Below are 18,332 nucleotides of genomic sequence, written 5' to 3' on the forward strand. Positions count from 1 at the left end.
GGGGACATAAAATTTAATTTCTCATCCCCTCCGCTTTATATTGTTCAATTAATTAGCCTTTTTTCGACCCTTTTTTTTTCTGACTGGTAACAACGCACGAAAAAAACTCAACTCATAATTCTTCCTCTCGCCTCACACACTGTCAGTCCAATTAAGTGTTTTTAAATGCCTGTTGAAACAAGCGCTGGCAGACTTATTAGATTAAAATGGAATAGAACTCATTTGCACCCCATAATCAAATAGACTGCTTTACCCATGAAAAAAGAAAACTGCTTAGCCGTGCAACTTTTACTCGGTTATTCATAGAAAAATTACTTGTAATAAAAGAATCTGATTTAGTTATTTTCTCCCCTTCAACCTCATGCGTCAAAAAGGCGTGGTGAACGATGAGTATGTGTGTGTATATGTGTGTGTGTGTGTGTGAGAGAGAGAGAGAGAAAGAGAGAGACATGCTATCGGTGAATCAGTATTCATAGACTATAGCCGGTTCTGCCAGCCCTGTCTCACAGTAGGGGTTCAGCTCTATGAAGATAAAGTGATTTTTCTGGAGTGAGTGACCCTAATTCTGACCTGACACACACATATGCACCCACACAGTACACACACATAATTAAGCAGGCACTGCTAGAATGAGATCAGCTCAACTTTAGTTTTATGCCTGCACTCTCACTCTCTTATGTCAGTGCTCTGAAATGAATTTGCACCACAGGGTTTCCTCTGCATAGCTGAATGCAGACAAGACCACCCAAGGGTTTTTTGACCACCTCAGCCAAAGTGGGCAAGTTCAGACTTCCAACACAAAAAAATCAACACCTTTAGCTGCGCTGTTACCGGTAAGGCAGGACCTTGACCTCATGTCGAGCCAGAGAAAATCTCACATCTCACCACAGCTGCTGCAGTCAAATTCAGGATTACTTTTGGGATGTTTAATGCAGCACAATGTAAGAATAATGATCATTGCTGGCCCATTTGTAAAGGACAAGTCATCTAGGGCCTAATTTCTACCACACATACACTCACTGTAAAAGTGCAGAGAGACGGAGAGGAGAGGGCGGGATCGTAGTGGACCATCAGCCCTGGAGCAGCGACCCTGCTCCTCTTCTGCTCCTGTCCTTTCATCCTCCTCTCCTCCCTCTCCACTCTATCACAGAGCTCATCTCCCCGGCAAATTGAATTCCTCCCCAGAATCTGCCTAAGCAGCTTCAGGAGGCCGGCCCGAGAGCAGCGAGCAGCGCCAGGCGGGTGTTGCGTTAGGAAGAAAGTGTGTGTGTGTTTGCATGTGCCTGCATGCACATCTGCCTCTTGACTGTTCTGTCACATTTGGAGGCCAGTCGCTCTGTTAGGCAACATTTTCCCAAAGAGACAAAAAGCAGAGACCTTGAGCTGCCACACACTTTGACAGAGATGGACCGAGGGGCAACAAGGGAAGGAGGGAGGGGTGGCAAAGAGAGGGGTGGTGGTCTTGATAGACAGACAGGTGCTTGGATGACACAGCTTGTGAGGAAGAAAGACAGGTTAGGGAAGGGGAAGACTGTGAGGGGAGAGTGTGACATGTTGACATTGAGTGACAGAGAGACCGACACCGGGGAAGAGTCAGAGAGAGAGAGAGAGAGAGGGAAAGAGTTGTGAGCTGACCTTGTTCCTCTCAGATGTGGAGTTCTGTATCTCTATCTGTTGCTCCTAATGGACTCCCTTTAAAGTAGACGGGGGGAGTATAGGGCAACGACGAGTGGAGTCGGGGGCGGATGTAACATGCAGCTGTGCAGTCTGTGAAGTATGAAGGAAGTGGTAGCTAAGTGGAAAGGATGGAGGCAGGTGCAAAGCATCCACATCTCAACATCTTTCTATTTGTACAGAAAATGTATGAGTGCCAGCCTCCTAACTGTGGGTCATGCTTTTTGCTGTTAAGACTGCATCTAGCTCATCTCTCTCTCTCTCTCTCTCTCTCACACACACACACACACACACGCACAGGCACAGGCAGGCCACAGTGAGTTATAGTGCTGGTCAGCAGTATGACATTGGAGTCTGCATTGCCAGCCATCGTCTGTAGAAATGGAATATTCCAAATAAATCCTTATGCTCACATGCACACTCACACACTGTTTCTCTCAGCCCTACACACACACACACAAACACACACTCCCGTATAAATCTATCTTAGATGGAACACTTCCCTCTTTTTGCACAGAGCAGGCAGCTATCAATCTAGATGAGAGAGGGAAAGGGTGAAACACTGGAAAGTAGAGAATGAGAAGGGGAGAAAAGGGTGGCCCTGAGACATCCACTGAGAGCAAGGAATAAGGAAGGAAACAGAGATGAAGTGAGAGGGCTGGAGGAAAGACAGAACTGAGAAAGTTGAAAAGGCAGGGAGGAGAGAAGATTGAGTTGACAGGAGAAAGAGAGAGAGAAAGAGAGAGTGTAAAACTCTGCCTCAGAGTTATGGACCTGTCCATACATACTGTAGCAAGCAGATAAGCCTGCCCCCTCTAACCCAGTTTGTGTGTGTATGTGTGTGTAAGTAGTTGATGGGTATAATAAATCTCATTTTCTACAACCCCCACCAACACCCCCGGCCATACTCCCACAGCATACCCCAAACCCAGATGCTGATTTTTGTTTAGTGGATCCAGGCCTCAGCACTAGTTGCTGTGGGCAGACTCTTTAGTCTTGATGCCTCTATGGCGTGCGGTGGTAAGGCAGGTCTGACCACCTGAGCCAAGAGTTAAAGACTGGATGGCATTGTTTAGACAGCAACTGCAGCCAAGCTTTTCAGTAAATGTACCTCACGAGGCAGGGTGAGTGATTTCAACAGCCTTATCGTAAGATGCAGTATTGGTACTGTGAGTGGCTATACGGTAAAACATTGTACAATCTCTGTGCTTGGATGTTTCACAGTCTAGCAGTACACTATATGTTCTGCAAGTGATAATACACAATGTCCCGATGCAGGAATGCAACAGATGAGGTGGAGGTGAAAAACTTAACATGCCACACGCTTGAGTGAGTGAGAATGTGTATTATTCAGTGATCCATTCCACATATTTGAAAAATAGGATGTTCAAACTTGTTAAGCATTTGAAGTTTGACCTTTGTCTTCATGAAGTGCAATACATGCACGCGTTTGGTGTAATTCAATCGATGGCCAGCAACACAGTAGATGCTCTGAGCAGAGCGAAGAAGTAGTCAAGTTGTGGTGTGTCCTTCCAGGGAGTAAATGTGATAGAACTGCTACTTTTCTGGACCACTGATGCGCATCCATGCTGGGAAATAGGACATGGCGACACAGTGATGCATATCGCCATGCACATGCCGCTGGTGTGTGGGCTTACATAGGAAACAAAAAGCGTGACTGTTTTGACATGCATCATAGGCATACGTACATGTGTTGCCCCCAAGGGTACACCTTAATTACCAGGTTTAATTGAAAAGTAATGTCATAATTGATGTTCTCCATCAAACGTAGCACACCTGGGACATGCAATTTCTGCTGTTAGAAACGTCAGGATGTCTTTTTAGAATGAGCATCCGAAACATATTGCAACCAATTTGTTTATATTCTTCGTTTAAAACAGGCACACACACAGATTTTTGGAGAGGAAACATGTACATATCAGTATGTGTCTGTAGGTTTTATCACCTCACTCTGCAGGAGGAGGAATGCTTTGATAGACGTCAGTAATGGAGTGGGCGATCTCCAGAGGAAGTCCTGGTAAATCCTGTTAGATGAATCCTCTCTCTCTCTCTCTCTCTCTCTCGCTCTCTCTCTCTCTCTCTCTCACACACACACACATCCTGTTTCAAGTATACTTAACTAATGATGGGATAAATGAGAGAGGGATAAAGGTGAGAAGGTCAGATTTTTTGGCTGCAGGAGCAGGAAGGAAGTACGTATGAATAAATACAGTAGCAGATGCATTAACATTTCTTTTTATTGTTGGTTTGATGCCAGATGTCAGATTTGTAAATCTGAAATTTGTTTTCATATCTGCTGTGGCATTTGCCAAATTACACCTCCCAACAGTGTTCTGGAATATGCAGATTACAGTTTGAAACTATGTACAATAAAATCATGGTACATCGGTATGTCAGTGTGTAGTTCCACTCAGTCTTTGTCAAAGGACAGAGACTGAATCACTTTTTGCGGCGGATGAATATAGATGAAATTTGCGCTATTATCCAAGGATGAATAATTCAAGTATTTTCAAATAACAAATAAAACATGTTTTCCTTCCTCTGTCTCTGTCTGTCTGTCTGCCTGTCTGTCTGTCAGAGGTGGCTCCCTACCTGCGAGGGGGTGGAGTGCGGCAGCAGGTGGTGTTGGAGGGAAACAGACTGGTGCTGACCTGCCTGGCTGGAGGCAGCTGGCCCCTGCAGTACCGCTGGACTCTCAACAACAGCAACATCACCAGCTGGACACCACAGTACAGGTCAGTTGTCACGGACTGGTTATGCGCCTGACATTTTCTCATGGACGTCTCTGTTCTCAAAGTGTGTGCCGGCCTTTTTGACATTTTTTCTTTTATCCATCTTTTCTTCTGAGAACCTTCTGTTGTTTCAGTCATGACTGTAGAATGGAAAAACAGCTGCCCGTAAGTGATGGAGTGTGTTTAGAGAAAGTCCGAACATTTCGACGGTGTAGCCAAATTGAGATTAATAATTACATTAGCACCATAAATATGTATATGGTCTGGGGAAAGAAGAGGAGAACCAATCAATATGTCTGAGCTTCTTTCTCTGCTTTTCTCTCCCTACCTCTTCTTCTCTTCCTCCGTCCCTCTGTGTGTTGGTTGGTAAGAACTAAGCAATCCCTCTCGGCAAAACTGCAGCTGTGAAACAAAATTGTTTTTCACATCATTCAGAAATAGAGGGAATCTTGGGAACTCATACACACTGAGGGAGGAAGAGGTTGAGCCAGCATTTTGTAGGCAGTCGCTGTTCGAGCCAGGAGGCGTTGTGTAGCTCTGGACTGCTCTCAGCGTTCTGGCTAGTTTAGTTTGGTGAGGCCAGGGCTATGCTGAATTGGCAGAGTGCAGTGACTGTGAGAGTGTTTGTGTGTGTGTGTGTGTGTGTGTGTGACCATCTGGATTTGTCCGCCTTTTTTTTTTTTTTGCTGTCAGTTTAATGTAGGCAGATTGAGCAAGTCGTTCACCAATTGAAGGGTTGGTGGTTCGATCCCCAGCTCCTCCTGTCCATGTCGAAGCGTTCTAAAGCAAAACACTTAAACCCCCGTTGGTCCTGATTGTTAGGTTGCTGCCTTGCATGCTAGCCTGCTGCCATCGGTGTATAAGTGCGTGAACGAGCAAACGTTAGACACACTGTGAAGAAATGTGGATAAAAGCGCTTTTTAAATGCAGTCCTTCCATTTTTACATACTCAAAATAATTCTGGCGTATACAGAATCACAGACCTTTCCATGCCATCTCTTTAGAATACAGTCTGATTCATTTTAGTTATCTCTTATTCGATGTTTAATGTACTGGACAGTGAAGAATTCAGCGCTGCAAGTGAAAATGATTTACACTAATAGAAACTTCGGTTACATTTCCTTCTTCAACATCAGTTCAGCTTCAGTAGCCTGATACCTCTTACACGTAGTGAGCTATAAAAGAACCATCACTAGACAAATAAAAAGAAAGAAAAGCAGCATTTGCATTGTTTTTAGGAACACTGTTGACAAGGCTGCTGTATCGTCTCCAATACTGCATCACATTAACTCTTGTTAATTATATGATGCCTAATTGTGCTGGTAAAAATATAGGAACCTGCTCCACCTGCTCTCTCACAACTCACAACATCACTGTAGAAATACTCGTCTTTTCAGTGTTCAGAGTGATGCCACAGGGAAGGTTTGGTCAATTTCTGCCGAGGCTGTCTGACTGTATAACCTGATTGAAATTGTTCTTGTCTTGAATCACTGGGAATTTCACACGCAGGGCTGAGACTGTGTCAGAAAAATTTACTGAGAAATTATTGTACTGATTGGGACCTGTCAGCATTGTACTTTGTGTTTAGTGCGAAATGTGAAGGAAAAGTGGTTGGGATTGAAAAAAAAAGCACATTGACAGCCCCACAGCACACGCCTGTTAAAACGTAATGGAACACAGACAGAGAGAGAGAGATGCAGACTTAGGAAGTGTCCAATATCAAAATCTGTTTCAGGATGAGAGCTGCTGTGTAATGTGTCATTCCTAATTCAAATGGAATTGTGTGTGTGAGTCTTTCATGTACGTTTGTGTGTATTAGTGTGTGTGGGTTTGTGTGTGTTGGCAGCATACACTGACAGCCTGGGAGTTAAATACTTGGCTGTCCTGGTATTCATAATGAGCCCCAAAGCAATGTCCAGTTTTACAGTGTCTATCCGGTTTGTGTGTAATATGTGTGCATGTGTTTGCGCATGTGTGTATATGCATTTGTGTGTTTGTCCAGCATGGCACCAACCTAGATCCTATGCCAAGCTTCCCATTAGTGAAGCACAGTCCATTAAAACCCCATTAACAACCCATCTCTGAAAAAAAAAACATGCACACAGTGAAAAAGATTCTGATGCACAGCACACATACACGTATACACACTCACTCTGTACCTATGCACTACGCCGCCTTCCCTTCTGTTATTGGAGAACTTTGACAACCTTAGGCAAAATCCATTCTCAGATGAAGGTCATCTAAAGAGAATTACACATGAGTGCATCCATATGGACAGACCTCCACCTCCTTTCCCTTCTGTCTCGTTGGTTACCAACACTGCCCCTTTCTTTTTCGTTTTTCAAATGCTAACTCACATTTCTTTTTACCTTCCCTTTTTCACAACACTTCACACACACACTACATTTTGCACATGTTTACATACTAAAACTGTAAAAGCTGTACGTAACACTTCTGTTTACAACTGAACACAAAATGACAATTTGTTCCTTCCTGTTTGTCTTTATCTGAAAATAAAGAAATGAAAATGCATAAACTCCTAGTTGGGACACTGAGCGCTTATTTTCATTCCATGATTTGTATGTCTGTGCAAAAATGGCAAGCAAATAAAGCCTGTCGAAGCCTATTGCAGCATTTCTGTGACACATACTGTAAAGTAGCACTAAAGAAGTGAATCTTTTTGTTGACGTGGAACCTTGGTTTATGATAAATACATAGATAGATATATAAATAATATGTCACGAGACAATGATGATGCACAATGCTTCCTGTTTTTCATGGCCATTATATAATGAATGACAAGGTGTTACTGTTGGCATACAAGTGTTGTCAGTGTTTGAGTACAAAAATTGATCCTGAGAAACGTGCGCTAGCAATTGTAAAAAACTGTAATGGTGTTTATTGACAGCTCAAATACAAAACACACCTTAATCAGGATGCTCTCTATGTGTCTGTCCATCTTTAGGTTGTCTGTCCCATCTCTGACGAGGACTGATGCTGGCCTCTATCAGTGTATCGTGAGGAACAGGATGGGAGCAGTCATCAACAGGAGGACAGAGGTGCAGGTGGCCTGTGAGTACACAAGTGTTCACACCATTATAATAACACCAATACAGGAGTTTTTTTTTTTCATGACCAGCAGTTTTGTTTGTGATGAAAATGGAACCAGCAGCAGCTTTGTCCACAGTGACAAACAGCCTCTCTCTTGAAATCACAATTAGTAATTTATTAGTCCTGAAAAGAAGGGGCATACAGATGGTCTCTGTGAATATATATGAATTCTCCTTTTCTCTCCAACATGTAATTTAATTTCAGTTTAGTATCTTAATGTAATGTCTGCAAAGCATTTAAATACTAAAATACTTAAGACTAATGGCTGTCGCACTAGCCTTTACTGTTGGTTCATGATTTAGTGATATTTTTTGAAGCCACACAGATGGATTTTGCTGTGCCACTCTGGTGTGACCAGGCTGTGATGCTGCTTTTGGCTGTAGTGACTTTGATCGCTTGCGTTAATTTTCTGTCTGGCTAAATGTCATTCAATACTATGGTATTGTAACTCTTCACGCCTCTCGCCTCATCCAGTTCTGGGGAACTTCTCCGCCGAGGAGCAGAGAAAGACGGCGACTCAGGGCCGGGCAGCCATCATCAGCCAGCCTCCCCTTGCTTCTTTCCCCCGACCCATCGTCACATGGTACAAAGACGGACACAAGATAATCCCCAACAACCGAATGTAGGTGTCTCTTTGATTCCCTCTCTCTCTCTAGCACACGCTCACGTTTATAAAGTGATTTATGTGCCCACACTGGCACAAAGTGTGTGTAACAAAATACCATTCGAGATAAAATTTTAATTTTACAGTTCTTATCCCTCAGTGGTACATTAATTAGCGTTCTCTAGAAGCGCAAATGTTCTTTTTAATCCTTGTACACCAATTGTTATGAATAATAAGCCATTTAGATAAGTGACCCTTTTCATAAGACATCTGTACAATAGACCTAGGACATTATCAAAAAAAAGATAAAATGGATTTTTCAATGAATGCAATATTTTTCACTTGTCTAATCTACAAGGTTATTAAGTAATTTTAGGTGCACGGGAGATGTCCTTTTATATTAATTGTGCAGCTGAGATATGAGGGTCCCTGGATGTGTTGTGTAAGCTGTATTTCACAGTCTTTTGTTTAATGCTGTTGTGTGGCTCCTTTTGAAATGCATGTAATTTGCATATTATTCCGTAGCTGCTACAGCTATCCTGTCAGTGTCGTTATTTTGAAAAATGTTCATACAGTGTATTTATAATGTCATTATTAGACAGAGCAGGGAAGTGTAGGTTTTTACTGAATGTTTTCAGAACGCTGTGCTATAGACTGAGGCGGTATCTTAAATTATTTTGGGATATGTACCTGTTTGAATCTACTCATCAGTGAAAGTAGGTGTTGGGAGACAGACCTTCAGTGATTTTTATGAGGCTGCTCTCACACTCTGAGATAACAAACTCCCCATTAAGACCACTAACTGCTCCCTGGTGTGTTATTGAGTGAAATTATCAGTGGACTTGCTGTACAAGTAAATGGCCAGACAGCAACTTTTACACTCCTTTAATGATAGTCGCCACCTCACAAGTGCTTTTGAGAAAGCGTTGTTACATAAGCAGTTTTATTATCATTATTTTTGTCATGGGTTCACATCAAGTTTTACTTTACTTTTTGATTTGGATGGGCATTGAAAATGGCTTTCCTTCTGACTTAAGGTGGCTTCATTGAGTGTGGTTTGATGACATTGGACAACAATTATTTTGCTGCTCGAGACACTTCGAAAGTGCATTTGAGCGACACGCATCGAAAGTGTTTACCGTCAGAGCCTCACCACTACAGTGCCTTCACTCATCCTTAATGTCACTCGCCACAAATAAGAGCACTGCTGCTTTCACTTGTAATAAAAAGAAAACATTTAGAAATAAATATCTGACTGAAGTTCTGGTACAGTAAAGGCCCCTAATGCTACTATTGTCCACCTGTCTATGAATTAGTCATTTAATGGCCATTTATCCATATCAAAGTAACATAGGTTGCAGTGCATAAAGAGCAGCCCCACACCCTTTTTCCCCACAAACCTCATCCAGATCCTTTTATAATATTCTTAAGTGGTGCATGGGGCACTAATAAGTGTTAATAGTGGCCACACTCGGAGGTGGGGGTAAAAAGCCGCCCATCATATAGGGGAGCGAGACACCATTATCATTTAGATATGGGGACATTGGTGCACAGTCTTTCCTGGAAGGCAGATGGTGTTCAACATTCTGACAAGTACTTATTTTGGAGTATACTGGCACCTTTAGTCTTGTTTTACTACTGACATGGACCTGTGGCTCATGAATATTCATATAAAACAGTATATATTATCAATCTATTAATCTAATTTATAAACATTTACAATTAATATTGACAGCATAAAGTGAAGTTAATGAATGTTGAGTTGAAGCTGAGGTGGCTGCAAAGATTGAAGAGTAAGCACTGATGCAGGTGTTGCAGCAGTAGGTTAGCAGAGCATTTGAAGCACAATACGAGTTGACACTGAGCAATTGGCTGTCACAGTTTGGCAGGTGTACTCAGCTGGGCAGTCGGCTGAGAGGTTTGGCCTCTGGATCACAACACCGATGATGCTGTGGCCTGTGTTGGAGCCAGTATATGTAGGAATGTTGCTACATTGCCTCCATTTCTCTTTGCCCTTCATCTTGATTAAGCTGAGAGAAACCTGATAAACATCCTGCACAGTCACGCATCATGTATTTTATTATCAGGATAACTCATTAAATTCAGCTTTCTCCTTTCATTTACTGCAGATACAGTTTCGACTGACTACCTGACTGCCTCCACTAAAGTCCAGAGAAATTAACACATTTTTATGAAACACAATTTTAGTGACATTCTGGGAATAAAAAGCAGAGGTGCTGTTTCACACAGCAAATGCCTCACACTTGATGTCATAGACGTTTTATTTAGACCATATACCATTTTTATGCTGAAAGAATGAGACAAGTTTCTTCCAGTGATTCGCTAGAAATCATTTGTCCAGCTTAATTAACTTGTAGAGAATGTCCAGGACAATCTCTCCATCCTCTAACGGATCAGAGAAAGAGGCAAAGGAGACAGACATAGACTGAGCAGGCAGTATTTCTCATGGTACTTTTTTTTTCACACCTCTGACAAACAGCTGGCACAGCTGTACATCAGACCAGAAGATCTCGGTCTGATAGTCAGTGTTCAGGCTGAAGCCTTTAACGGTTAAACACTAGGTCAGGTTTTCTAACTATATTTGCATGCAGCTGAGCACATTGGTTAACCACAGTACACTCTAACTTACATTAATCTGTATGCCATTCAGGGTGCTATCCAGTTAATTACCACAGTACATGACAGTATATGTGTGCATGAAAGGTTCAGTGAGAGTTGTTAGACAGAAGCTGTTGTTATGTGATGATGGCTAACTCTTTTGAGTGCAAAGACTCGATGTCTGCATGTCCTTAAAAAGTCTGAAAGTGTTATAAAATGTAACTTGCAAAATTAAAAATAAATGAAAAAATAAACCTTAAGTTGGTAATTTGTCTTAAATGTGAAATACATCTTGTTTTAATTAGAATTTCATTCAAATTAAAAGTAGTTTCTTAACTTCAATGATTATGCGCACCACTTCATTCAAGCAGTAGCATTTTTTGTCATCCTTGTGATTGTATTTTAGGGTCTTTTGTGGTTTAGTGTTTTTGTCTCAATGTTTAATGTTCTTTTGGTTAGATTAGACTCTTAGAGGCTGATGAACCCACACCTTAATGAGTAGCTCGATAGTGATTGCTTACTTAATCCTTAGCAAAAAGTCTGTCCAAAAGAGTGCTAAATGGATTTTTCGGCAGTTCTAACCAGTGTCTGAAACATATTCACACTGGCTAAATGACAAAGTGATGCAAACTTAATGTCAAGTATGCATTCTAAAATAATGGATGATGTAGATAGTCGGCCATTGATAATGTGAGCAATTTAATTTTTATTTGATTTGACTATTTTGTATAAAGTCTGTGTAGGACCCACAAATGACAGGTTGACAGAGACTTAAAGACATAAACTAAGGAGTGTCCATTGTCTGATCACATATGATTTCTTTATTTCTATTATGGGGCTGGGCACACACTGGGGTACAGTGATGTTGTAAATGAATCTCACTACATCATATTCAAGTATTAATATAATCTGGATAAAAACTTTTATCTCTGCATTGTGAGATGAAATAGTCTGATTTGCTTGCACCCCACATACACACTGTGATGAAGATTCATGCACAACACTTCCTTTGAACCCTCATAGAAAAGACTAATTTGCACCTTTCTTCACAGCTCCCCTCTTGTCTCTACAAGACATGTCTTCTTCTCCCTTCCCCCCCTCTCACCTCCCTGCTCTGTCTCTCACTCCTACTTTTCTCCCTTGAAATTACTCTTTATATTGCTCAGTTCTCTCTGCTGGCTCTCCTTCTCTCGCTCGCTGTCTGTTTTACAGTAATTATTATGCTACAGGATATACTGTTGCAGAACCCATAAACTTCTGTTCCTGAATAAACTGCCTAACTGCTGTGGTGTATGCACACAAACACACACACCCGCACGCACAATCTGCCTCTCCTGACCAATCTCAGTTGCGTCTACCTGGCTCGACCGTCACCGCGTGCGCTCATGCGTGTCAGAGCGAGAGCGCTGAATATCTGCGCGGCCCCGCCTGTGTAACGGTGTGTGTACACGTTTGTGTTTGCGCGCGAGGTTACGCTGGCTGATCCCGCGGTCCGGTGAGACAGGGCCAGATGGTGCCTGGCGGTTGGCTGTCTTCGTGGTGACCGAGCTGATGATGTTGTTTATGAAGTTTATTGATCCGATATGCATCGCTCCCAGAGTCCCCAGCCCCATCCCATCGCTGTCTGTCTTTCTGCCTCTCCCACCGCTCTCAATTTATGTCCGTGTGCCTGCCCCTAACCCCACTCTGCATATCCAACACACACACAATCCCACCATGTCTGCGTGTCTGTGCCCTCACTTCCACACACATACACATCCTGTATGTGTATGAATATTCCCCAAATCCCCAGCCCTCAAAATGCTGGCCAGAAAAGAACTTACAAGCTGTCACTTCCCACACACTCTGCTCTAATCGAATGGAGCCCTCACTCCCTGCCCCCTCCGTCTCCATCCTGGTCTGCCATCACTCTGATTTGCCACCCACCCCATCCTCCCATTTTCGCATGGGCTCTGAACTTCAGACATATTGAGTCTGTTTTCTTTCCTGCTGTCCATCAGCCATCAAAACAACTTTGGGGCAGTGGTGCCACCTCAGCGGCTGAAGCCAGTACCTATTTTAGTTGTGACCCGCAGCCCAGGTCAAGAAGAGCGAGCTGCTGCTTTTAATTAGCTCTGAAACCTGTGGCAGATGGACGTGAAATGAGACTCATAGCCAGCACCTTCAAGAGGACAGCCAGGATGAGGAGAATTAGGACTCTCCTTTCTTCTTCCAACAGGGCTGCAGGGAACCCAGATTGATCAGATAAAGCCAGTGATCTATGCACAAGCATGGCAGGGCAGACAGTGAATATTTCAGTTTCTTGTTGCTCGGAAGGTGATTGGTGTGGAGACCACTGATGTCACCGGCGGACAGTGTCAGGCCTGGGCTTTATAGGAGATATTTCTCCTCATAGACCTGGCCTAAGCAGCCATATGCTGTGTAGGTGCGTGTGTGCATGTGTGTGTGTCTGCCTGTGTGCGTGTGTCTCGACATTCATTCATTTTAATTTGTCAAACACCACTTTAACAGAGGGAGCAATTCATTATTTTGCTGCTTTCCATCTCACACACACACACACATACACACTCCCACAGCAGAGGTCTGAACAGAAGGAACTTTCTCGCTGTCTGAACTTTGTAAGCAGATGTTGTGTGTGTTTGTGTCTGCGAACGTGTGCACATATGCATGCATGTGTATTAGATAGACTGCAAGATCAAGAGAAAAAGAGCACGATTTGGAGAGAGACTCAAAGGATGTGTAGGCTTAGATCCCACCACATGTTGAAAATACAACCGGCCATTTGAAAGGTCTTCCATCTACAGCGCTACTGCTGCGGTTCATAATGACTCCGTTTCTCACGGCAGCCAAAGGGGAGGATCAAAGTGACTGAGAGAGAGGTAGAAGAGGACATGAAAAAAAAGTTACAGGAAATGAATATGGAGTAAAGAGTTTAAGCTCATCTGAATCCATTGTGTCTGGAACTTAATCTCTGGAGCCACCAGAAGCTTAGATACTGTATGTGACTTTCTTCTCAATTATAAGATTTAGTTACTTTCGGGACTACAGAAACATCCCAGACATGTAGGATTTTTAGACATATGGCTGCAGGAAGAACCATGTGCCAAAGTTTTCCTACTTACTCATGTATTGTATTCTACAGTCCTGTATTTATCTGTCTTTGTTAAGGCTTTAACAGTTTAAGTTTAAAGTTTTATTGCATAAACTGGCTTATATACTGAGTACGGTTTTGAGCCTTATCCTTTTTTTGATACTTCATTCAGTATTGATGTTTATGTGGAACAGTGAGTATTCACATACCTGCTCACATGACATGAACAGTGTCCAGGGTTCATCATTTTTGTGCCAAGTTAGTTTCCTCAACAGTTGAGGAACTGGTTGGGCTGCATTTACCAATTATCTGCCTGAGTTAGCCTCCCCATCTAACCATCATTATACTGCTTATAATCATATTGTTTTGTTTTACTAACTACTACATAACTTGGGTCAAGGTTTTTAACCTGCATACTGTATACTGGGGATACTATTATACTATTTATTATGTAAATGCACTCAATGTACAAAATGTCCTTCAAATTAAATTACAAAAGTCCTTCCAAACCTTTTACAAATCACTGTTGAAAAATAACTTGATGATTAATATTTGGTTTAGGCACAAAAGCCACTTGCTTATGTAGTGGTTTGGGTTAAATTGACGACTTTGCTGAAATTAAGGGACCTTTGTCTTCATGTTTCCGATAATAAACATGTTGTTACAGTTATGGATTGACCTTTGTCATGCTTTAAAAAACATTGACTTGTGGTTGGAAACAAATAGCTTCATAATTCCTGCAGTCTCTACAGGGCTTTGGCTTATGGAGGACTGACGCTGTTGTTCCTTTTCTAAGGACAGTCTTAACAACGACTTAATTCTTTCATTTGATCCAAATCAGGTCCGATGCCAAATTAAATTCCCTCCAGATATTTACAGCACATTTTGCAAACTTAGTTCACATAAAAGCACTGAAAAATCGAGGCCATATAATTGGTAGTTTGTAGGACTTTCCACAAGCTAGCGGGAAACAGTAGACTGTTGCATTTGCTAAGATTTTTAGCTCTTTACTTTTTATGCATAAGTAACCAGGACACATCCTCTCAGCTGAGTGTGCACATTCATGTAGAGCATGTTGGGGTGGGACTGATGCAGACAGAAAGGCACTTTTCTCTATCATCATGCTCACATTGTTTTGAAGAGGAGGTCATAAATTGTACAAACTGACAAAATACGATTTTGTTAATCAAAGCTATTTTATTAGAATCAAAAATTAATGTAATAAAACGGCAGGCTGTTTGGCTGGCAGTCGGTGCTTATGGAGAGGTCTGAGTATTTGTCAGTTGTGGTCTTGCAGTAGTTAAATTATTATAATTTTCCGACATTAGCAAGCCACACACCCTCGCTCTTGCAAGGCAATCTACTTGATAAACAGCCCAAACTTACCAGTCTGACATGCTTGGCAAAAAACGGTCTTCATTTGCTGTGTGATTTTTGCCTGTAGTTGATTGATGTGTATTAATGCCATGTATCAGCAGCTTTCTTGTAGAAAGTATTCAATTCATACAAAGAGTTTGGTCTAGTTTTCCTTTTTGGACCCATGCTGCTGTCCTCTTTTAAGAATTATAATAGCCCTGATCTTTTAATTGACAGCTCAAATAAGACCTGTCATGAGTAATTGTTATTGCCATTAAAATGGCACAATAGGAAAGCTACTGTACATAACCTGAAAAATCTACCTGACCACAGCACGATCAAATTAATTTCCTTTTTGTCGCTAATGGCGGTAAAGGACATTGGCTAAAAGACACACCACTGTGATGTGATATGAAAATTAGCATTTAGCATTTCACAGTGGATTTCTGCATTGATTAATTTTAGAGAAGAAAATAAAAGACAGCACATAAAGCAACAGGAATTCATTTTTGACGCCTGCCTGAACTTGATATTTTCCAATTTACCTCTCCTCCCCTTGCCCTCTTGCTCTCCTCTTTTTTTCCCTCCCTCCTTCCGTCCCTTTCCATAATTGAATTGCTCCTTTGGTCGTCTAATGTGGCGGCAAATAACAGAATGAAAATCCTCTACTGTAAACTCTTCCTTTTCCACTTCCATATCTTACCTCCCTCTTCCTTTCAAAGGACATGTGTCTGTTGCTCTGTCTCTCACTTGTTCGCTCCGTGTCCTCACCCTCTCTGTTACTCTCTTTGTCCTTCCGTCTTGTCAGGTAGTATTAGAGGTTGTTGTTCAAAGGGAAAATGGTAATCCTTGTATATCTCCTCTCCTGACCTTCAGCTTGCTTTAGATCTTTAAGGCAATCAATGAATAGATTTTATACGTTTAATATTGTACCAAAGCTGTGGAAAATAATTTGGCTTGGTGGGTTTTTTTTTTGGAATTGTTAAGCCAGGTGTTGTGAAAAATAGTTATCAACCAGTGGACCTAGTTGACCTATGGGTGCTGCAAAGTCTGAAGCTTATACACTTAAGTCAGTGACACTTGGGTTGAGGAACAGAACATTTGTAGCATGTGGAAAGTTTCTGCTCTCAAATAATGAGCAGCAATGAGGATTCTGCTGGGACAACTGATCCACTGGCATCAAGGTATCAGCAGACTAACAGTGAGAAGTGTCATCTTATAATGGCTGCACTGTGCACTGTATGAATTCAACCTCACTAGTCAAGTGGTGGCCAAACAGCAGATGAATGAGCTGCTGATTGTGAAGCAGGATGAAGCAGCTGATGCCAATCAGCTAATGCAAGCGCGGCTTAAGTGCTCTGCCTCAACTAATGCTTTGTTCTATTAGTTTTAAATCACAGATGAGTTAGGTCAGGTTCAGACAGACAACAACACTGTGTGGGAAAAAAACCACAGACTTTCATTCATTTGAATGGGATCACTCCGTTAATGCAGCCACTGCAGGGAGCTCTGGCAAAAAAACCACAGAAAAATTCAATCTGGTTCGACTTTTACCGCAAGCAATGTGACAAGAGGCTGCATAAGCCAATGACATACATGTGAGTGCACATTCCTGGTAGATTACTTTGTAGTGGGCGCACTATATTTCATGTTGGAAATATCTTTCTGATAAGCCCTCACACTCTGGTACCAGAAGAAATGAGCCATCAACCAGCCCTTTTTCAGTCTGAATGTCTACATAGTATATTTTTACTGCATCTTTCTTCTTTGCATTTCTGTATGATACGTTGTCATATAGTGATTGCCATGTTGCTGACCTAGTTTTCGGCATGGGGTGTGTGTTGACAATGTGCCCCTTTTAAAGGTCAGGAGTACAGATACAGTTGGAGTGACAAGCAGTTTCCTTTAACCTCACAGCAAAGCGTTTCATCAGTACAAAAGTGTTGTGTGTGCAGGTTGCTAATTTTTTGGATATGTCAGTTTGTGTGGCTGTGTGTTTACATTCAGCGTATCTGTGCATACTTAGTTAAGACGACTAATCATCAATTAGTTTGTCGATTAGCATCGTTTGTAATCACCAGCGTGAACGATTGCAGAAAGGTTTTTCTAACCTTTGATTTAAGGCTAGTTCACTGCCTCTTTACAATTTATGTCTACTTTTCTTTATGTCTAATTTAGTTTCACTGTCTCATACTCATACATTTTATCTGCTTGAAAAAGACTGGTTGATGCTAAAAATTGGCCAGAGGCGACTTATTCTACCACACTATTAAACATGAATTTTGCAGCAAAGAAATCAGATGACATGTTTAATTTTTAATGTTATCACTGTACTGCATGGGGAGTGGGGGAGCGACACATGTGGCAAAGGGAGACAGGGAACAAGGGGTTGCTTTAATTGCATTGCATTTTCTGGTAATATTATTCATTGTCAAGGTGGAGTGGGATAGAATTGCATTATGAAGACAGCACTTTAGGGCCTGCTGTCTGACTATGAATATTCATTGCTTATTCTGCCAAAAGCAATTTGTTGTAGCTTTGTTTAAAACTGTTGATGTGTTTTCCAAGTCTACAGGCTATAAGTAGACCCACATGTATGCCACAAGGTAAAAACATTATGTTTTTAATGAATTGCGTTTTCTTTTCTATCTTGACGCAGAACTGGTTGGATATTTTAGTTTTGATAACCATTAGTTTCAGAGACAAGCTTGCAGTCAGATATATTTGCTATTTGCTGAGATAACAGCCTCAGTGTCTGGCAGATATATCAGCTGAATTTGAGACTCTTCTCATCTCTCCTTAACTTCTGTCCATTATTTGTAACTGCGTTCAAAATTTGCTGTCTTCTTCCAGTCACAGTTCTCAAACAACTAAGGTAAAAAGAAAAGTTTTTTTTTTTTAAAGTAGAAAAGACATTAACTCTGAGGCTGTACTTAATGACTCTCCCAAATGACAGAGGCTTACTCTGCCTCACACACTCAAGGGAGGGAGACAAGCAGCAGGAGAGGGGGGAGGAGGGGTAGGAACAAAAAGCTCCCTAAACTGCAGGAGTGCGACACAGATGATTGCATCGCAGTTGCAAAAGATGTTGCTATTAACTACCATGATTATATTTCCTTTAACA

General features: G+C 41.8%; 1 protein-coding gene across 1 annotated transcript in view; it reads left to right on the forward strand.

Moving 5' to 3' along the window:
• The window catches only part of LOC121626542 (protein sidekick-1-like), a 230,513-nt gene that overhangs the window by 80,525 nt on the left and 131,656 nt on the right, over positions 1-18,332 (forward strand). Inside the window, exons 2-4 of the mRNA XM_041965127.1 lie at positions 4,274-4,430; positions 7,393-7,499; positions 8,013-8,160. Coding sequence (XP_041821061.1) covers positions 4,274-4,430; positions 7,393-7,499; positions 8,013-8,160 — 412 coding nt within the window. The remainder of the gene's footprint in view (positions 1-4,273; positions 4,431-7,392; positions 7,500-8,012; positions 8,161-18,332) is intronic.

Source organism: Chelmon rostratus, chromosome 3 (genome assembly GCF_017976325.1).
Source record: "Chelmon rostratus isolate fCheRos1 chromosome 3, fCheRos1.pri, whole genome shotgun sequence".
NCBI lineage: Eukaryota > Metazoa > Chordata > Actinopteri > Chaetodontiformes > Chaetodontidae > Chelmon > Chelmon rostratus.